We start from the raw sequence: 22,427 nt of genomic DNA, 5'->3' as shown, positions 1-22,427 counted from the left end.
TCTATCTTCAAGTCAGGGGACCCTATGGAGCCAGGGAATTATCGCACTATTATGATTGGTCACACACTAGCACGATTGTATGCATCCATTCTTGAGCAACAGTTGAGTAGATGGGCAGAGAGAGAGGGCGTTCGAGCAGAGGGACAGGCAAGGTTCAGGAGGAGAGGTGATACAGAAGACGGTGTGAGCATTTGTGTGACACGATCTTCCAATACAAAGACTTCCGTTGCATATCACATTGGTATCAAATTCAAATTGTCCACACACACCGTATCCTAGCGTGGGGGCGTCCTTGGATGGTTAGATTACGTTCCGTCACGACCACCGACTTCAGCATCATGTCTACAGAAGAGAGTACTCATCAGCCGAAAGACGTCTCCCCCCAAGGAGACCATGTTCTTTCGCCTACAACAGACACCATAGCTCTTCTTAGAGCTCAGAACCAGCTGCGAATGGAGCGTCTCCAACTCTTGGAGACAGCAGCAGCATTCAGTTAATCAATTTATTCATCAGTTTATTGCTCATTTTCCATTAGCTAGGATCACGGACCCATAAAATAAAGTCCACTTAGCGGCTCCCCATCTCACTGGTGAGGCAATCACTTGGTGGCAGCATTGGTCTAGTATTCATACAGACCAAGCCACACGTGTCACAGCCTTTGACTAGGACATCTTTGTCCATGACCTGAGGACCAGATTTCTCCCACCCCAGTACATGACCGGTCTGAAAGACAAGTTCTATGGACTCAGACAGAACGGATCCCCAATGCTTCAGTTTTCCGGTAAGGTTATTACTTTAGCACAATAGTTAGGGTTATCTGAGCAGGCTAAGATGGAGCAATTCATTTGTGGATTGGACTCTAACATTCGGTTCACACTTCGTAACTTTGAACCAAGTACATATGACCAGAAATGAAGCTCAATGGAGGCAAGCCCAAGCAGTCATCTCCATCCAATACCAAACCCCAGCAGCAGCAATCAGCTCCACAGACAGGGAAAGGTAACGCTTCTTCTAAAGATGCTAAGAAGGACGGCAGTAATAGCTCCAGTTCAGGGGGTAAGAAAGATAAAGAACCTAAGAAAACCCCTGATGAAAAGGCTAAAGCAGACATTACTGGAGGTTAGCTTCCTCCAGAGGAGCAAAGGAAGTACCAGTCAGAAAATAGAAGTTTTTTCTGTCATATTATAGGGCATGGTTAGAAGGATTGCCACAAATGGCAAGCGGCACAAGCCGCAAAAGCTCCTTCTGCCACAGTTGCCACAGCCTCCCCAACTCCTCCAACCCCGCCTACTACCTCAAATGCAGTTCAACTTTTACCTTCTATGCATCCTATGCCATCCGTGGTATTTGATGCTACGCAGGAGGGTGAGAGCGATGCTGCTCAGAAGAGCCTCATCTGAGCTTATGGCTCTGCCTAAGGCCGACAGTTTGTAGTCCTTTTCAATATGGGTAGTTTTGAAGACACCATCTCTCCCCAGTTGGCTAATAAATTGAACTGCACATTAGTCCCATATCATCTGGATGTGGACGGGTTTACACTTGGTCTTTGCACCTACATTTCCCAGAAGGCATAGCAATTTGCCTTTGAAGTTCAAAAGGCCTCATTTCAACGAGATTTCATCGTCTCACCTCTGTTAGGGTGTGACATGATCTTGGGAATTCAATGGTTCAGTCAGTATGAGCCTATTCCCGTTTGGGGACAGGACACTTTTACTATTTGTAAAGGTTTTCCTGAGCCTGTCATGATTCGTGGGAATAGAAGCATTCTTGGCATCCCATTGATTTCGCATCTCCAGGCCAAACGAGCTATCCGCAAGGGAGCAGAAGGAGCACTCCTTTATGTTCGTGCTCAAGCAGCCCCTCCCTCGTTAGTAGCATCCGTTACATCTTCGGTCCCTCAGTTAGCAGACCTCCTATCCAGACACCAGGACATTATGCTTAGGGACGATCTCCCACCCAGTCTCCTACCCTCTCGCCCTGAGGACCATCACATTGATTTGGTCCTTGGTTCAAATCCTCCTAGGAGGTTTCCCTATCGTCTTTCCAAGACTTTAGAGGGTGAGTTAGAAAAGCAGTTATCTGAGCTTCTCTGAGCCGGATTCATTCGGCCTTCTTCCTCCCCATTTGCTGCACCTATCCTATTTGTCCAAAAGAAGGACAAGTCTGCACGCCTTTGTGTTGACTACAGGGCATTAAACAAACTCACTATCAAGAATGAGTTTCTTATGCCAAGGATAGAGTACATTTTGGAGCGTTTAGACGGTGTTAAGTTTTTCACTAAGATCGACCTCAAGAGTGGTTACCATCAGGTCCGCATTTTTGAAGCTGACATTCCAAAAACAGTTTTTCGGATAGAGCGTGGTCACTACAAGTTCGTAGTCATGCCTTTTGGGCTTACAAATGCACCCGCAACCTTCAATAAGATGATGTCTAGGATTTTCGCAATCCACATTGGGAAGTGTGTTTTCATATTCCTTGATGACATACTAGTCTTCTCAGCCACTGCGGAGCAGCATGAGAAAGATGTGGAGAAAGTCTTGCAACTTTTGCGAGATAATCAGCTCTACATAAACGCCAAAAAGTCTGTCTTTGGTGTTAAGGAAGTTTAGTATTTGGGCTACATCATCGGTTCTTATGGGATTAGACTGGATCCATCAAAGGTTCAGGAGATCTTAGATTGGGACATTCCTAAGACCGCCCAAGAAATCCATTCATTCGTAGGTCTTTGTCAAGCCTATAGTACCTATGTCCATCAGTTTTCCAACCATGCAGCACCTCTTACCAACTTGCTCAAGGGGGTGAAGACTCGCAAGCAGAAAGTCTCAGTTACAGGCAAGGCGCTTGATGCATTCCGTGCACTCCAGAAAGCTGCCTCAGAAGCACCTGTATTAAAGTTAGCATCATGGGACGAACCTTTCAAGGTCATCACCGATGCCAGCAATGTAGCCATAGGTGCAATCCTCCAGCAGGACAATAGACCCGTGGCATATTACAGTAGAAAGTTGGATGTCGCCGAAAAGAATTATTCGGTATATGACAAAGAGCTTTTGGGTGTGATCACAGCGCTCAAGCATTGGAAGCCTTTTCTTTATGGGCAAGCTTTCACAATGAAAACAGACCACCAAGCACTTAAGTGGCTTCAGACTATGCCAAGTGCCTAGTGGAGTGATCGACAGACCAGGTGGAGTCAGATCTTCCAACAGTTTGGAGGTATGATTGAGTACATCCCTGGTAAGCATAACCCAATAGCAGATGCTCTTAGTCGAAAGTCCAACATCCAAGCAGTCCAAGAATCTACCATTCTCGAAATCACGGGGAAGGACTTAGATAGTATGAAAGACCAATATGTCGACTCCCCTGAGTTTGGTACTCAGTGCAGTTTGGCCCTCAATTCTGAGCCTGGCCACTATTCAGTACAGAACGGTTGGTTGTTTTACAAGAACCGTCTCTGTGTTACTCGGGAAAAGCGTTCCGCTCTTCTCCACGATGCCCATGACTCCTTAGTTGGAGGACATAGGGGTATCAATAGTACCCTCCAGAAATTAGAACGGTCCTTTTATTGGCCAAAGATGAGACGTGATGATGTCTACGCACATGTACAAGCCTTTAAGATTTGTCAAAAAGTCAAGGTTCCCCACACAAAGAAGGCAGGTTTACTTCAACCTTTGCCTATCCCGACGGACCTTTCATCGACATATCTATGGACTTTGTAGGGCCTCTACCAGCATCCACCGGATCCCGTAACACTCAGTGTTTTACCATTATGGATCGCTTTAGTAAATTCTGCATGCTCATCCCATGCAAGCATACGACCACAGCGGAGGACGTAGCCCGTCTGTTTCTGGTATCCAGTTTGTGGTTTGCCTAGCACCATAACATCAGATAGAGATTCCAAGTTTACCTTGCATTTTTGGAGGGCGTTATTTGAAAACTTCGAAACTAAGTTGCAGTTGTCTAGTGCATTCCATCCGCAGACAGATGACCAAACAAAAATTTATAACCAGTTGGCCTTTGATGTTCTCAAGTCATACTGTCATGACCAACAGTCCAAATGGGAATATTATCTTCCATTGGTCCAAGCTATCTTGAACGACACTCATTCGTCCAGTGTCAGACGCACTCCATATGAAGCAGCCTTTGGTCGCCGTTTTTCTTCTCTTTTGACGAGAATGGTATCTCCATCTTTAGAGGCTAATAAAACCACGGAAGCATTTTCCGAGATCATTCAGTCAGTCAAGAACCGCTTGACCAAAGCTCAGGAAGCATATAGCAAACAGGCGAATAAGTCTAGACAAGATGTCCACTTCAAGGAAGAGGATTGGGTCTATTTGCGTATCATGAAACAGAGATTGAAACAAGTGGGCAAATGTTGTCCCAAGCTTTCATTCCGTAGTTTTGGCCCTTTTCCAATAGTTAAGAAGCTAAGGGATGTCCCCATGAAGTTAAAGTTGCCTACCAGTTGGACAATGCATGATATGTTGGTCCAGAAGTGTTTGATGTTTCAGATGAACAACAGCCAGACGTGGTAGACGAAGTAGAAGTTATTGAGCCCGAGCAGATCCTTCTTCATCGATGGAAGCATGGTTTCGGTCGACGGATCATCAGTTCTATACGAAATTCCGAGATCGAGGCACCCACGAAGCTGTATGGCTAGACGAGGAGTTCTTCCAGGAGTACCCCCAATTGTTGGCGGATTACTTGGAAGCCATGAACCTGTTAGAAGTCATCTCCTGTCTATTTGTATACACCAGGGCCTCTGTTGTGGGTGTGCCCGCCCGTATATCATTTTTCCACACTCCCCGTATTTTTTCCCTATTTTTCCCATTTTTTCCTAGTGGTTGGAGGGCTGCCAGGTGATGCCAAGAGCACCCCATTGCTGGCCGACTGGATCTACATCAGTCGTGGGCTTTAGGAGTGCTGGCCGACTTGTTTTGCTCAGGCGTAGGCATCAGATTGCTGGCCGACTGCTTTTTTCAGCAATCGTGGTATTTTACTCAGTCGTGGGCACCATCTGTAGCTGGCCGACTGCCCACATGGAGTTGTATATATTGCCCCTCAGCCCCCACCACTTTCTCATTCAGTTTTTCGGGATCTTGTGTATAGAGAAGAGTTTACACACCTATCTCTCTGTGTTTCTTGTGCTGATTATTTTCTGCAGTCTACTTGCTCTTGTCTACCCAAGTTTGGTTGTCATTTCCGCTGTATATTCTGACATGGTATCAGAGCCCTAGGCTCTAGGAGATCTTGGGCGTTTTTCTGAGCAAGAGGGGGAGCAACAGGTTGCTGATCGGTGGACTGTTCCGGGCTGAACGGGAAGAGAAGGTGCAAGAGGAAGGCGGGCAAAGGGGCTGAACAACCACTTGCATATTTTCAGATTTTCAGATTTTTCCCACCCACCCACCCTTTCAGGTTACTCTCCGAGATGGCAGATTTACTAGAGATGGCTGAGAAGCACGTGAAGATTCCGACTCTCCCCACGTTCCCAGTGGATCGGCAGTTGGACGGGTCCAATTACGGCATCTGGAAGGTCATGATGGAGTCAGTTTTGGAGTCATATGATCTTGCTGATTTTATTATCATAGGGGTGCCACGGCCAGAAGCTGAGGAAGGGGAGTTATTATCGACGAGGAAGGACCGAGAGGCACAGGCACACATGTGGGATCGTATCAACGCCAGGGTCCGGTCGTTTATATTCCTCAATTGCACACCACAGGTGATCAACCATGTGAAGCACATGACGCTGGCGAGAGGCATATGGGAGCACTTGGCTTCTTTGTACAACAGGGTGTCACCCATGAAGCGGATATCCTTGGAAGTGCAGATGCGGGTTATGAACCCTGCAAAGTCTTTGACAATGCGGGAACACATTAACAAGCTGCAGGCCCTTCAGCAGGAAGTCCTTCAAGCTAGGAAAGAGATATCATCCGAAGATATGGCCATCACATTACTTTCCCACTTGCCTGGTCAGTATTCTGCTTTCTATTCCTCGTTGATCACGAGTGGCAGGCTCAGCACCATTACTTGGGAGGAGCTTGTGCCAATGGTCTTGGACCAGGAGGAACGTTTCACGAACCCTCCTCACGGCGGAGGTTCGGAGGCCTTAACTGGCCAACGGTCGAAAGGCCGTAATACCAACAAGGGCAAAGGGAAGGCTTCATCGGAGAAGTCTTCTGAGAAGAAGCCTGATCCAAAACGAGAGAAGCTGAAGGCCGAAAAATCTTGTAATGATTGTGGCGAGAAAGGCCACTACTGGAGGAAGTGCCCTAAGCGGACAGGGAAGAGTGCTGATTCCTCAGCCTCAGCTACGAAGACTCCAGCATTTGTGCACTTAGAGATGGTGGACTCCGATGCTTCATCATCTTCGAGCGAGGAGGCAGTTGGCTTCACCGCGAAGGATACCCGGGAATGGATTCTCGACAGTGGTGCTTCCAGGCACATGACTCCATCCCATGACTTCTTTCTGGATCTTAAACGGCAGTCAGGTCGTATCTTTATTGGCGATAACTCCACTATTCCGATTCATAGTGAGGGCCGGATGGAGATTATTCCCGACGGCAAGGGAGGCAAGCATGCTTCCCGTGTTCTTTATGTCCCTGCTCTGGGTTTTCATCTTCTGTCAGTGCATGAAGTATGCAAGACTGGCTTTCGGGTGGAATTTGAGGAGCATTCAGTTGCTCTAAGGGACCGTCAGACAGGCAAAGTTGTTTGGGAAGGCGGTGTGGAGAATGGCATCTACAAGCTCTTTGCACTCTCCTCATTGACAGGCTCTCAGGTCGGAGATTTGTGGCACTTTCGTTTTGGCCACTTAAATGTGGATGCTTTGCGGCGTGCCTTCCGGGACCAGATGGTGGTTGGCTTGCCAGATGTTGGAAATAGGCAAGGACGCTGCAGTTCTTGCATATGTGGTAAGCAGCACAGGAAATCCTTTCCGAAGCAGGCTTCCAGCCGGGCTTCGAAACCATTGGAGTTGATTCACACTGACTTGTGTGGACCACAGCAGATATCATCCTTGGGAGGATCTCTCTACTTCATGCTGCTTGTTGATGATTGCACCAGATTCACGTGGGTCTACTTCCTTTCCCAGAAGGACCAAGCTTTTGCTCGGTTCAAGGATTGGCACGTGATGGTGGAGAAAGAGTCTGGATTTCAGGTCAAGACTCTCAGGGCTGACAAAGGAGGTGAATTCTCCTCGACTGTATTTTTCCGGTCTTGTGCAGATCATGGCATCAAGAGGGAATTGGCCAATACTGGATCGCCTTCGGAGAATGGAGTTGTTGAACGTAAGAACAGGACTGTGGTGGAGATGGCGAGGACCATGCTGGAGCATCGTGATCTTCCTCGTCCACTTTGGGGTGAGGCTGTGGCAACAGCTGTCCATACCATTAACCGCTCTCCGACGACTTCTGTACCTCATATGACTCCGTTTGAGGCATATTTTGGCAAGAAACCCGATGTCTCGCACTTCCGTGTCTTTGGGAGTGACGCGTATGTACATATTCCGAAGAAGCAGAGGGGGAAGCTTGACTCCAAGTCCCGCAAGCTGATATTTGTGGGGTATAACTCTCTTTCCAAGGGATACAGGTTGTATGATCCAGAGAGGAACGAGATCACATCGAGTCCGAGATAAAAGCAACACGGCGGAGCTTCTTCAAGTGAACTATGCTCTGATGTCTCGTATCATGCGGGATAAAGAGCCCACTTCCGTAAAGGAAGCCCTTTCACAGGATACTTGGAGGGAAGCCATGCAGGTGGAACTTGATGCCATCGAGAAGAACAACACTTGGGAGTTGGTACCGAGGCCGTCGAAGCGGTCAGTCATTGGTATCAAATGGGTCTTTAAGACCAAGTACGCGGCTGATGGGTCGGTGGACAAACACAAAGCCAGGCTCGTGGCTAAAGGTTATGCTCAGCGGCCAGGCATCGACTACGAGGATACCTTTGCACCGACAACGCGGATGACCACGATTCGGACCGTTCTTGCCCTTGCTTCTTCTCAGAGGTGGCCAGTGTACCAGATGGATGTAAAATCTGCGTTCCTTAATGGTGACCTGCAGGAGGAGGTGTACGTTGATCAGCCTCCAGGCTTTATTGTTCCAGGATCGGAAGGGATGGTTTACAGGTTACGTAAGGCCTTGTATGGTCTTAAGCAGGCTCCCAGGGCTTGGAATCAGAAGATTGATTCCTTCTTTATTCGGACTGGATTTCAGAGATCGGTTGCAGATCCGAACCTGTATCTCTTTCGGGAACGCGGCATGGTCACACTTATCATCCTTTATGTGGATGATCTCATTCTCACCGGCGGTCATGTGGAGCACATTGGAGCGACGAAGGCTGCCTTGTCAAAGGAGTTTGAGATGACCGACTTAGGCTTACTCCACTTCTTCTTGGGATTGGAGATCTGGCAGACCCAGAGGGGGTTTTTCGTCTCTCAGCAGCGGTATGTTCATGAGTTGCTTGAGGCCTTTGAGATGGAGAACTGCAAGCCTATTACTTCGCCGATGGACCCGAACACAAAGTTAACCGTTACAGATCCTTGTGAGCCAGTTGATGCCTCGCAGTACCGGAAGTTGGTTGGCTCATTGATCTGGTTGCTGAACACCAGATTGGACTTGAGCTTCTCCGTGGGGCTGTTGAGCTCTTTTATGCAGACGCCATTGAAGACTCATTGGGACGCAGGATTGCGGATCTTGCGGTATCTGCAGAGTACGAAGGATCTGGGACTCTTTTACACAGGAGGGAATGGAGTCAGGCTCCAAGGTTGGAGTGACTCAGATTGGGGAGGAGATCCAGACACGAGGAGGTCTACTTCAGGATACACTTTTACCCTCGGCTCAGGAGCAGTTTCTTGGAGCAGCAAGAAGCAGCCAACTATTGCCCTCTCTTCGACAGAGGCAGAGTATCGGGCTACTTGTGGTGCTGCTTGTGAGGTTGTATGGCTGCGGAGGTTGCTAGGCGAGATTGGGTTTCCACAGAGGGAGCCCACAGTCATCCAGTGTGATAACCAGAGTTGTATAGCTATTGCTCGGAATCCGGTTTTCCATGCCCGGACCAAGCATATAGAGATACAGTATCACTTTGTTCGTGAGAAGATTTTGGCGGGTGACATCTTGCTACTTTATTGTTCGACAGAGGACAATGCGGCGGACCTCTTCACGAAGTCTCTACCTCAGGCTACGCTCAGGCGGCACTCCAGCTCCCTTGGGTTGGTTTCACAGCCAGGAGCTGAGAGGGGGTGTTAGAAGTCATCTCCTGTCTATTTGTATACACCAGGGCCTCTGTTGTGGGTGTGCCGGCCCGTATATCATTTTTCCACACTCCCCGTATTTTTTCCCTATTTTTTCCATTTTTTCCTAGTGGTTGGAGGGCTGCCAGGTGATGCCAGGAGCACCCCATTGCTGGCCGACTGGATCTACATCAGTCGTGAGCTTTAGGAGTGCTGGCCGACTTGTTTTGCTCAGGCGTAGGCATCAAATTGCTGGCCGATTGCTTTTTTCAGCAGTCGTGGTATTTTACTCAGTCGTGGGCACCATCTGTAGCTGGCCGACTGCCCACATGGAGTTGTATATATTGCCCCTCAGCCCCCACCACTTTCTCATTCAGTTTTTCGAGATCTTGTGTATAGAGAAGAGTTTACACACCTATCTCTCTGTGTTTCTTGTGCTGATTATTTTCTACAGTCTACTTGCTCTTGTCTACCCAAGTTTGGTTGTCATTTCCGCTGCATATTTTGACAGAACCTGCCGCCAAGCTAAGCAGGAGAGAATGTCACATGCACTCTGCACTCAGTGCATGGTGACAAGATGGCTCATCATCAACAGTGCAACAGTTGTACAGTATTAGAACCCAGTGGATTGAATTTTGTCGTACGCCGTGATCCCATTGTAAATCCTCAGTCCAGGATAAGTCAGACACGAGCTACGTAGGTCATTCCTCAGCCTTAGCGGATCAGTCAGTCAGTCAAGTCCCTTAACCCACTTGGAGAGAATCATTCATGCATGTAGAGTCAGTAGAAGCCTTAGGATTTGCATCAAAAAGCACTCTGCATCTTGCATAATATTCATTCATATGCGTGTGCATCATTTAGAACATCCCAGAAGCCTTGGGGAATTTACTAGGATTTATCTGGTATTTCTCCCATACTTTATGGTATTTATTTGGTATTTATTATCATTTATAAACATAAAGTTTATTAAATTATGACCAGCCAACTTGACCAACCCCTATCTAGTATAAATAGGCTTGCATAGGGCTTAGTTTCCATTCAGTCTTCAGTGTGTTAAGAGCTTTCCTCCTCAACCCTAGGAGTTCCCTTGCCTTCAGTACTAGACTAGTATCATCCAGCCTTGGAGTTCTTGAGCTTTGCTTCTCCAACCCTCTGAGCACCTGCCTTTTTGCTTTAGTTAACCATAGCCTCAAGCGCAGCAATTCAGCAGTACTAACGCAGCAATTCAACAGTCATAACTCAGCAATTCAATAGGACAGCATACAGGCGCAGCTGTACAGTCCTCCTCAGTCCCCAAAACAGCAAACAAACCTGCGTTTTCTGTCCAACATCAGCCTACAGGCCTGCGTTTCTGTCCAGCATCAGCCTACAGTTTGCGTTTCAGTCCAGCCTCATCCATACCGTCTGCGTTTCAGTCTACAACAGTTCTCAGCCTTCTAATCATCATCCACATCTGCCCCAGCCATCTGGTGAAGGTAACACAGCATTCATAAGCATTTACAGCATTCTAACATAGCTTACAACAGTCCACCGCCTTCTTTTCTCAGCCTTAGGTGTGTAGCCCTTATGCCCTTGGGAAGAGTGCATAGGCTCGAGATCAGTTCATCGAGGTGTTTCTACAGCCGTGTACAGTTCAGCCAGGCTTGCAATCCTCCGAGATCTTGTGTTTGGCTTATCTACAATCCACAGTCATTCTCTCTTAAGTAATAAAGCAAATACTATCTCGTTATCAGGATAGGGGGCCCTTCAGTGGGTGATTTGGGACCCAATCTCATATATCTCTCTCATATCTCTTTAAAGTTTGAAGTATTAAAGTGGATTGCTAAACTCACGAAACTCAGGATACAGAAGACGGTGTGAGCATTTGTGTGACAGGATCTTCCAATACAAAGACTTTCACTGCATATCACAACGCTCATCCTATGTTTAGCAAAGACACAGAAGAGAAGGAGATAGACCTAATCTATTGTATATTGCCAAAACATGCTATATATACAATGATCTTGTTGATTCACAGCTTCGTGTGCAAATGATCTTGATGATTCACAACTTTATGATGCATATCAAAGATCCCTGCAGCCCTCTTCTTGCAATCAAGCAAGAGAAGCTCCTGCTAATCCACCACTGTGTCCTTGCTGCCTTGCAAACTCTGACAAATGGATCCTCTTGATCTTTGAATGATGATCCTAATGATCCAATTTATAGAAAAAAGATAGCGATTTCTAACTAAGTCAGTTTTGCCTTTTCAGCCCACAAAACGTTGCCCAAAAAGTCATATTTTGTGTTCATAATGAGCCCAACTTGTGCCCCAACCATTGGGTTGCATCTTTGGCACTTTCAACCATCATTTGGGCTGCCAAAACCTCTCAAATCAGACCATATTTTGCCTCTTATCTTGCCCATATATCTACTAATGAGGATAAGCATGCCCATGAGCAACGGGATTAACGGATGCACATGACACCTGCCACACTACATATACCCTGCTGCATCCAAGGGTTTGCCAAGAGCATCTCTGATAAGGTCATTCCACATAATGGACAGCCCGTCAACCTCATCTACTGAGCTTGGAGGTCATTTCCAAATAAACTCTGACCCTAGTATCTAATGTGTCTTGAAGCCCTAACCATTAGAAGTTATGGATCACCCTCTGCAAATGTCTAATGCATCTACAATCATTATACCAAACAAGAAGTGATATACCAAGATGTGGCAAGCAACACCTACTTTACAACTAGGGCTCTAGATGCCAAATCGAGCTTCTTGGGGCTCCAATGAAGGACCTTTTTCTTTATGTTCATGTAAGGTCCTCCATGACCAAGCCCAAGGATTATCTAACCTAGAACCCAAACCCTAATGAGGTTTCACAAACCCGACATCGTACACTTCGCGCATGACCACGATGGATTGTGGCTAGCAACTCTGTCACGTGCATCCCGCACTTGGATGCCATGTAGACATTTCTATACAGAAGGTGCGAGACCTGGGATATTAAACTGGTCCCATGTGAGCCCAGTCCGAGACGAGTCAACCAAGGATCCATCCCAGTCGTCCGAGGTCAGATGTGCATTGTCCTGCACATGAAACAGTGCCAGTCCGCGCAGTGAGTCTCCCTCTGGAATGATGTCAATGATTCTATGTATCTGGTATGGTACTGGATGCCAAATCATTGTGTAGATAGTTAGGGTTTTCTTTTAGGAAAAGGGGCCAGCCCATAGGGCTACCCCAAGTCCTTGTGTGGGCATGGGGATAGTGTAAAACCACCCCCATGAGGACCAAGAAGGCCGTGGCTGAACCCACTAGCCATGGAGGGGCTGTAGGACAGCCCCAAGAGCAGCCTACAGCACATCCAGCATTATGATGACTGTAGGGAAAGTGTGGGGCAGCCCACACAAGCTGCCCAGCCCTCAAAACAGAAGGGATTCAATGGCCAGCCCCTAGGGAATCATGCGCCTAGTGCCCAGCCATCAAGGGACTGATGCACAGCAGTTTATGGGAATTATCTAGCATTTAATGCTATTATTTCAATCGTGGGCAGAATTAAATCTAGCCGCCTGGACTTAAGCTGGCTGACTGCTTATTTGGAGTAGTATAAATAGATGAGCCACAATCCCATTGTGTTATCTCATAATTCACCAAGTGCTAAGGCAATCAAGGGCCAGGACAACCAAGGAGTGCTAACGCAAAGGGGTGAAGGACTGCAGGTCAAGGGCAGAGTTATCTCAACCAAGAAAGGTCAAGTTTTCCTATATTTTCTTTCAAATTTACATCATTCTAATAAAGCAAATACACCATTCATGGTGGGGGCCCTACAGAAGGTATTTGGGACCCAATACTGTGTCCTCTCCTCTCCCCCTCTCTGTCTCTCTATTTTTTGCACATCTTCATTCAGTTTTGTGCGTTAATTCCGTCGCGAAAAGTGTGCTGATTTCTAAGCATTGAAGTTACCGATCTCCCCCGAAGCTTCCGCATGTTACAGTGATGTCATGTGCATGTGTGCCCATGGACAAGTTCCTTAGCTAATCCAAAATGGGCAGCCAAAAAAAGATCAATTAGAACCAGAATTTTGGAGCATAAGGTGCAGAAGTGGCAAGTTTGGACTTGGAGAAGGACTTGGGGGCTGTCGGGTGAAACAAAGGAGCTGTCGGTTGAGACAAAGAGCTATCGGAGCAAAGGCGGATGCAGGCGTTGCATTTATGGATTAAAAAAGGCCAGTCAGCTGGCTGGCCAGCAGTCAGCCAGCTCTCCTTGTGTCCAAAGAGCCTATATAAAGCACAAGTGCTCGTTGTATTAGTCATTCATTCCACTAGGGAATTGGTCCTGACAGATTTTGGTGTATTCCACCTTTTATGTAAGGCAACCTATGGCTGTAGATTAGGGTACCTTTTTGTACCATAAGAATATACTGAATTTCCAGCATCTCTCTCTCTACTCTCCCTTCTATCTGCGTTTTGCATCAGCATGTTCTCAGTAGTTTTTAGGGCTGAAAGAAGACCCCCAAAGCTTCCGCGTGTTACAAACTCACCACCCAACAACAGTAGGTTTAGTGCCTTGAACCACCCCCGAGCCTAAGGTTTGATTGCCTACAAGCCTCCTTGGTACCAATGGCCCCACCTAGCATTTCATATCACTAGGCAAAACCACCCATCTTGGAACTCCATGGTCATGAGATTCTGCATGCTTCCTTGGTAGCCCATAGCCACTCCGTGACTACTTGATCTCGTGTCTAATAAGTGTCCCCAAAATCACTTATATAGTAATAATCCGGCTATTATTCATACCGATGGCCCCACCCTAGCGTCCAATATCACTAGATCAAACCACCCACCTTGCAACTCCATGGCCATGAGATCCTACATATGCTTCCTTGGTAGCCACAAGCCACTGTGTGACTATTCAACCTCTTGTGTCTAATAAGTGACCCCAACATCACTTCTATAGTAATTATTCTTGCTTTATTTATAAGCTTTTAGCCATTATTATTCCTAGACTATTAATTATAAGCTCTTAGCCAATCTAGACCTCTTTTTGCTAGGGCCCTTAGTCCATGTAAGAACCATCCAGGTCCCCACGCCCTAGCTAAGCCTTAATCTTAATCATGAGTTAACTCACATGTACTCTGCACTGTAGTGCATGGTGACAAGATGGCTCATCATCATCAGTGCAACATTGTACAATATTAGTACCCTTTAGGATGATAATTGTTGTACGCCGAGACCCCATTGTAATCCTCAGTCCAAGATATGTCATGCACGAGCTACATAGGTCATTCCTCAGCCATAGTGAGTCAATCAATCAGTCAAGTCCCTTAACCCACTTGGACAGAATCATTCATGCATGTAGAGTCAGTAGAAACCTTAGGGTTTGCATTAGAAAGCATTCTGCATATTGCATATCATTCATCCATTGCACATAGACCATTGCAAAAGCCTTAGGATATTTATTAGCATTTATCTAGCATTTTTTCCATATTTTCTAGCATTATTTCAACATTTAATGCCATTATCCATTATATGCAAGTCGTGTAGCAATTAGTGTCCAGTCGGCCAGCCCCTCAACGAACCAACCAGCCACTTAAAAGCATATAAATAGTCTTGCCATTGCATCATTCCATCATCCAATCATCAAGCGTTGCAGTCCACAGCCCAGGAGCATCATCACTTGCATAATCAGCCACACATCAGCAAAACGCAACATACACAGTAGCCAACCAGTATCAGATCATCACCATCCTTGCGTTTTTCAGCCCATCCAGCAGCCGGCTAGCAACAGAGCATTCTCAGCCTTGCTTTTTCAGCCCTGAAGCAATTTTCAGCATTGCATAGCATCAGCCTTTGCTACACGCCCTTGGGTGAAGGTAACACGCATGCATACATTCATTTTCAGCATTCATGCATAGCTTAGAACAATCCCAAACAGTCCATACCTCAGCCTCAGATTTGCAGCCTTCCCTCATTCCATTGGGAAGAGTGCATAGGCTCGAGATCGGTCATTATTGGTGCTTCTACAACCGTGTACAATTCAGCCGAACTCTTGGTCCTCTGAGATCTTGCGTTTGGCTTATCGTCAGTCCAAAGTCATTCTCTTCAAAGTAATAAAGCAAATACTATTCCGGTAACGGGATAGAGGGCCCTTCAATGGGTAATTCGAGACCCAATCTGGTGTACAGTTTCTATTTGGTGTACAGTTTCTCTCTCTCTCTCTCTCTCTCTCTCTCTCTCTCTCTCTCTCTCTCTCTCTCTCTCTCTCTCTCTCTCTCTCTCTCTCTCTCTCTCTCTAAATCTCTTAAAGTTTGAAGTCATAAAAGTGGATTGCTAAACTCGCGAAACTCAAGATACAGAAGGCGATGTGAGACTTGTGTGACAAGATCCTTAATTACGAATACTTCCGCTGCATGTTACATTAACCCAAATCTTAATCCTAGATTATTACACGTCCCTAACCCTAACCCTAGGCTTGTCAAGACGTAACAACAAGGGCAAATTGCTTGGCAAGTGTAAAGCCTATTCCAATCTAGCATCCAAGATATTTGCAATGTGTCCTCTCTCAATCCATGCGAAGCCAACATATATGCCCCAATCGATCCTATCTCAATCCACGTGAAGCCAACATATGTGCCCGACTCAATACTCTCAAGATCCACTGACCCAAAATCCAACAGGCCCATGCCAATTTATAAAGGCCCGCCCACTCTACCACCTCCCAAAAGGAAACGATGTTATCAAAGATGCTTCTTCCTTGGAAGAATCCATTCTGTGTCATGAATGACTATCTATAACACTGGTTGCAATCTCATGCTCACTACCTTGGCAAGAATTTTGTATGTAGTCCCAAGCAATGTGATAGGCCTCCATTGGGTAATGTTAGTCTTATCACCATCCTTAGGGATGAGGTGGATAAGACCTTCAGTAAGAAAAGGAGGCATAGAGCCCATGTTCCACATATCTTGTAATGCCACAGTGATATCATCCCCAATGTCATCCCAAAAACTCATGAAAAGCGTGGGAGAGAGGCCATCATCCCCATAACATTTACCATGTAGTAATGCCTAAATCACATATCTAAACTCATCTGCCAAAAAAGGGGCATCAAGTAATGCACACATATCATTCAAAATCAACATGAACAGGGACTTCCAAACCTTCTGTTGTGCCCTATCCCTCTGAGGGGAGTGAGCCGTATAATGCATTCCCTCTTATGGGAGAGGCCATGGACAGCAAAGAAATGCCTGTAATGTCTACCTTCCTCTAAATCCAAAATGACTCTTGTGCATCATGCACATTGCTCAAAAGAGTCCTGCAACTCAACCGTAACAATGCATAATGCATCTGAGATCCACTGGCCATCAAGGTGTTTCTCAAGTTCCCACTACAAAAAAGCACATAATCTACGGATGATGGCTCTCTCTCTATCCAAGATCTCTTGCCCTTTGGTTAGGGCCACATTGTGATAAAGATCATTGACACTCTCTTCTAAGGCAAGAGCAACTCTTTGCCTAGAGTCAGGAGCATCACAAGCTCTCCAAACATCCATCACATGCCGAAATAACTATGCATCGAAGTAAAGACACTATGGGATGCATAGTCGGGGAAGAGAGTTCTGGCTCGCTGATGCACAACTACAGGACAATGTTCTGACTTTGAGGTACCTAGGACAATGAAGATAGTACCACCTCTATCAAGTGCCCAATCATCAACATAATAGTGGTCCATACTGGCATAAATGCAACATAAGGGGAGTGAACTTGCCTTCCTATGGAAGTCTACAAAGGATGCCCTCTCAAACACGTGAATGATGCCTTCATTTTCCCCTTTCTTATGTACAAGTTGCTCAACCATGTTGAAGTTACCTCCAAAGATCGAATGATCTGCCTGAGGGAGAAAGTCCATGATGGCAGAATTCTCTCTCCTCTAAAGTTAGGACCACAATTTTCAATCCACCCTCTTGTAGGATGCAATAGGTTGACCGTTGTGACACGCAACAGAGCCTTCTTTAAACCTATGAGCTTATGCAATCCACTTTACTTAGAGAAAAAAGTTGAGAGAAGAGAGTTGACACCAGATTGGGACCCAATTACCCACTAAAGACCCCCCCTACAAGCAAGAGTATTTGCTTGTATTACTTTGGAGAACTTGTGCAATGATGTGAATGATGACTGTGGACTACCAACACAAGGATGAGGACTAAACCATATGCTAACCCAATAGCACCATAGAAGACTCCATGAAGCCACTTATGCAAGTCCAGAATTACTGAGGATATGCACATATGCTGGCTGAAGATTAGAGGATCTTCTATGCTGCCTGGGGGATGGAGCACGGAGTGCTTGAAGGCTGATTTGTATGCTCTAGAAAACCCGTAGGCTTTTAGGCGCACATATTCACTATCTGCTTGATGAACTCTTCTGAAATAAGATGATTTATGCAAGGGAATATGGGCTGCTTATATATAATATCACATGCTATTGGTCGGTGAACAGATGCTGTCAGCTAGAAGAAAAAGTCACATGACTGATGAAAAATAGGCATTTAATGATGCGCATTTCACACGTGATTTGCTGATGTGGCATACCCTAATGCTTGCCGACTAGTAGCTAACAGCTGGAAATGTTGCCGACTAGGTATTATAGGCTACCAATGATGCATAGCATCCTATGTAAGGCATCCCATGCCTCATGGCTGCCCCATGAGCTGGCCAATGGGCTGGCCCATCTGCTTATACCTCTACATGCCTTTATATGCTTGGTTTAATGCATCTAATGGACCGACTTATATGCCATATCCTTAGGTAACTTATATGCTTGTTCTCCAAGTGGGTTAAGGGACTGACCCTGACACCTAAGGCTGAGAGACTGCCTTATGTGGCGTGTGCTTGGGGCGGGGGCTCACAATGGGGCCACAGCATACGACAGATATTCCTAAGAGGGTACTGAGGATGTGAAATGTTATACTGAATGCTGAGCCACTGTGTCACATAGCCCCACATCGCACGGTGCATGCGAAACCTGCATGCATATGCATAATCCACGGTGCTTGGGCAAGGATATTAACTCCATGACCAATCATATGAGGAATAATTGCAGCTGTCACCAGAAGTACATACTCCACCGTTAGTTCCATTTGCAACCGACCAAAAAGTGTGCCCAGATAAAAGCTTGCCAGATCTAGTGCACTGGCCGACATCAAGCTTATGCTTCTACATGAGCAAAATATCTATGGGACCATCCGTAACTGCAGTGTGCTGATGACCTACTTCCGGGGCGGCGATTTTGGGCTTCCCATAAGCTGTCTACTACTGCCCGATTGATCCTTTGGCTAAAGTGTTGGAGAATCAAGCTTCCCAGGCTAAAAAGGTGATTGTCCAAGGCAGGAAAGGCTTGTAATTTAAGCTTAAGGAGAACCAAGGTATCCTTGCTTTCCTGTTGGCTTGGATACCATTGTAACGAGGGTTCCTTTGCCCAATAGTAGGCCAGCAAAGATCCCAATAAAACAGCTTCCTCAACAATTTGCTTGATCATTGTTTTTATCATGCCTTGTACTGGAAATCTGATGATTTGGGTGATCACCTCCAAAAGCTTGTACTACAAATACTCCTTTTCGTAATAAAATATCTAACGGGATCAGGAGAGAGGGCTGCTATATTTAACCCCCAGTTGGTGTTGATGGTCTGGGTATTTTTGTGGCATTTCATGTGTGGTTTATTGTGTGTTTAGTCAAGTCAATGGTTAACTGCTCCAAGTTCGTGTCCCCGTTACACCACCTGAAGATCATGCATTATTTTGCCAAATTCTAGGACTGAGCCAGGCTGGAATCTGCTGTAGATTGAAGCTCCACAATGGATGAGGGACTGCAATGAGGCTAATTGCTAAATGAAGGGGAAATGGTCCCCTTCTTGTTCATGCATCATGCCTCAGACGCATGTGTCATGACCATTGCTTACCAAGGCCATGTACAGGGTAAGTTTAAGAGAGAGAAAGACCATTGTGAGACCTAAATGATAAAGGGATAAGGTCATTATTGGGGGGAGAGAGAGAGAGAGAGAGAGAGAGAGATTACATCACAAGACAACAAAGAGCAGGTGGATTATTATTTTTGCAGTGTACTTGCAGCAAACATATACTTGAGGCTGACAATAAGGATGGATTTTGTACCACATGGGAGCACATTAAAGGAAATCTGCATACCTCATCAAGTACCATGTAATCCCAAGTTGTAATGTCCTCACTTGTGTCACCAAACCCATCTCTCCCATAAAAGTCTCCTCTCAGGGCTTGCCAATTATTGCGGACAATATCATAAGTTGTCAACAGAATGCCACCTGACTGCATATCAATATGGACACAGTGCAGCATGTAACTTAGTCCTTGAACATCAATGAACATTTGTTTTAAACTTCTACAAGACTGTATTACCTGTAGAGTGTACTGCAGGGCATATCCACGTTGACTTGCAGAAGTCCCTGAATAGCTGGATGCATTGAATTGATGTCAATGCCATTGTCAAGAATACCAGTGCATGTAACGAGCACCGATAAGAAGGAACAGCTCCCTACAAAGTGGAATACTTACTCTCTAGTCTTTCTTCCAAGGCCCACAAACGACAGTTCCTTTGACCAGTGTGCAATTAATGTCTTTGGTGCCACAACCAGTGCGCGCTTGATCAAGTCTGACGCAAACAATCCTACAAAAAATGAGGCTATCTGCAGTAACAGAGACCATAAATATTATGGAGGCTGGAGCAGAACCCTGAAGGGTTACCAAGATCAAGAATCACAACCATTGAGTAAGAAGACTAGTAATACCCACAATTACCTGCATTGTTTTGCCAAGGCCCATGTCATCACCTAGTATGCCCCCCATGCCCTTGACATGCAGCCCCCACAGCCACTTGATGCCCTCATGCTGATGAGGATATAAAATCTTGGCAATTTTCATAGGTAATTTGTAGACGGAATTACCATGGGCAAAAGTGATGACTTCAGCACCTGAATTTTCCTTCTCATCCTCCGAATCCCAACAGACCTCTGTTAAGCTGCTCTTTACTGACTTCTTTGGCAAGCTCTTATGGTTTCTGAAAGGTAAGCTGGACTTGCTATAAGAAACCACCTCATAGTAATCACCTTTGCCAAAACTCTCGCCATCATCCACGTCAGATCTCGTGCCATCATCCACATCAATCACATCTCGATTTGTCTTTGCATTTGTACAAAATTTGCTGGCTTCATTCAGAACAGCAAAGCTATCCAAAATCTTAGATTTGTGCCTGTATTGACCTGTTTGTAGGTCATCTGTGGCATTGTTATGATTATTTACAATTGAGAGTTTGTCCAAGTCATCGGCCAGATTATCTGCAGAGCCAAGGGTTTCAGAATCTTCGTCATCATGCCAGTCCTCGAGTTCCTCGCTCAAATTGTATGTAGCAGGCTCTCTTGGAGCCTCTTTTGATGTAACTTTGCACAGTCTACGTCTACCTGGCAAAGAGACAAGGAGACAAGAACTGTGAGAGGAGTTTGGGTTTTTTCAGTAGAAACCATATCTTAGTTTCCAAATAATGACACTTTTACCATAAAAACCATCCCTTGGGATTCCAAATAAAACCACTGTTGCCATACAATCTTGACAAAAGCAATGGAAGTAAGTAGGTCAGACTAGGAGCAAGCAAATGCACAAGCTGCAAGCACCAATAAGACATTGTGTGCAATCTTGACTAAAACAATGAAGGTAAGTAGGTCAGACTTGGACCATAAGCTTACAACTGCTATAAGGGATTATCGCACTTCTTTCAAAGTTCAACCGGTCAAACACCATTTTGACTGGCCTTTGGGCGATGCGGCTCGAGTATTTAGTGCCAAGTTTGTGTGTGGCAGTACAGGAGAGATTAGCTAAAAATGCACTAGCAGAAAGACATATGAGACTAGAAAATCTTGATGAAAGAAGAATCCAAGCTGTCCATGGATTGCTTAATAAAAAACAAAGGAGAAAAGGATGATAACAATCCTAAGGACAAAGACATTAAGAAACGGAATTGAGCCTTGATGTGTGACAAGTTAAAAGTATAAGAAACTAGGAACTTTTTTGAGTAACCAATTTGGCACTGATTTGACACCACAGGGTGCAGCAAAGACCAGAACCCTAGAAGGTGTAGAGATATTTCAACGGAAGTAAGTTGAAAAAGTATTACGATCCACTACGACAGGCAACAAGCCCCCGATCAACAAGAAGCAAAGGCTCAACAACCCAAGCTGAGGGCAATCAACAGTCCTGTGTCGAGCTCCAAAGTACCATAGCCAAGAACATCAAAATTCAAATCACATCATAGCCATCCATTTATCCCTCGAAGTCTCATAGTTTTCATTACATTACATCACATCTGTAAAATCAAATGATTCCAAAACTCTTCCACTAAACCATCTCAACAACGTACAATCAATCAGGTTCCAAAACAAGCATGGAAACGTATCTTAGATCCCCCACTTTTTCCATAGGAAGCATCTCAAACAACCATCCCAAACAAGACCACAAGCAAAAGGGCTTCAAAACAAATCGATTTTTTCCATATAAACCAACTAAAACAGGTCAAGCTTTTCAAGAAGACAAGTCCATTTTTCCATAAAAACCAGCTCTAAGCTTCAAAACAAACTTCTCTGTCAACCTAGATGTGCAAGCGTTTAACCTAATGAATCTTAACAAAAGAAAACAATATGTACCTGAAGAGCTTGATTGAGATACAAATGAAACATCGGAATGTAAATAATCGGAAGATGCAGCCTTGTTTTGGACCGCAGAAGATGAAGAAACGGAGCTTCGTTGTTCACGGAGCTGCGCGATGGTGTGCAGGAGGTCTGCATGCGAGGAGCGGAGTGGGGCTCGGGCCGGGCGAGACGAGGACGAGGACTCGCGATCCGCCATAGCCACCAGCACAGAGTAGTGTGCGAGCTAAGCGAACGAGGGAAATGTCGAAGTTTTGAAAAGGGCACGTTATTTTATTCGCCACATTTAACATAGGTGTAGGGTAGAATTAAATGTTATTTCATAATGTCCCCACAATTTATAATGAACCTGTTTAATGTTATTTCATAATGTCCCCACAATTTATAATGTTATTTCATAATGCCCCACAATTTATCATGTAATTTATAAAGTCCCCAGAATTTATAATGAACTTTTTTTTGGGGGGAGGAGGGGGGTAAGAGAGAGACAGAGAGC

General features: G+C 45.5%; 1 protein-coding gene across 1 annotated transcript in view; it reads right to left on the bottom strand.

Annotated features, from left to right (window-relative positions):
- Positions 1 to 22,196, bottom strand: part of CHR24 (chromatin remodeling 24) — a 66,089-nt gene extending 43,893 nt beyond the window's left edge. Inside the window, exons 1-5 of the mRNA XM_086791036.1 lie at positions 21,929 to 22,196; positions 20,034 to 20,692; positions 19,791 to 19,921; positions 19,635 to 19,689; positions 19,407 to 19,544 (exon numbers count right to left, since the gene is read on the bottom strand). Of these exons, the coding sequence (XP_086647162.1) occupies positions 19,407 to 19,544; positions 19,635 to 19,689; positions 19,791 to 19,921; positions 20,034 to 20,692; positions 21,929 to 22,130 (1,185 nt within the window). The 5' untranslated portion in view covers positions 22,131 to 22,196. The remainder of the gene's footprint in view (positions 1 to 19,406; positions 19,545 to 19,634; positions 19,690 to 19,790; positions 19,922 to 20,033; positions 20,693 to 21,928) is intronic.
- Positions 22,197 to 22,427: the final 231 nt, after the last annotated feature.

This window comes from Cibotium barometz, chromosome 56, assembly GCF_041138505.1.
Source record: "Cibotium barometz isolate CiBa-2024 chromosome 56, ASM4113850v1, whole genome shotgun sequence".
NCBI lineage: Eukaryota > Viridiplantae > Streptophyta > Polypodiopsida > Cyatheales > Cibotiaceae > Cibotium > Cibotium barometz.
This window is presented reverse-complemented; position numbering and strand designations above follow the sequence as displayed.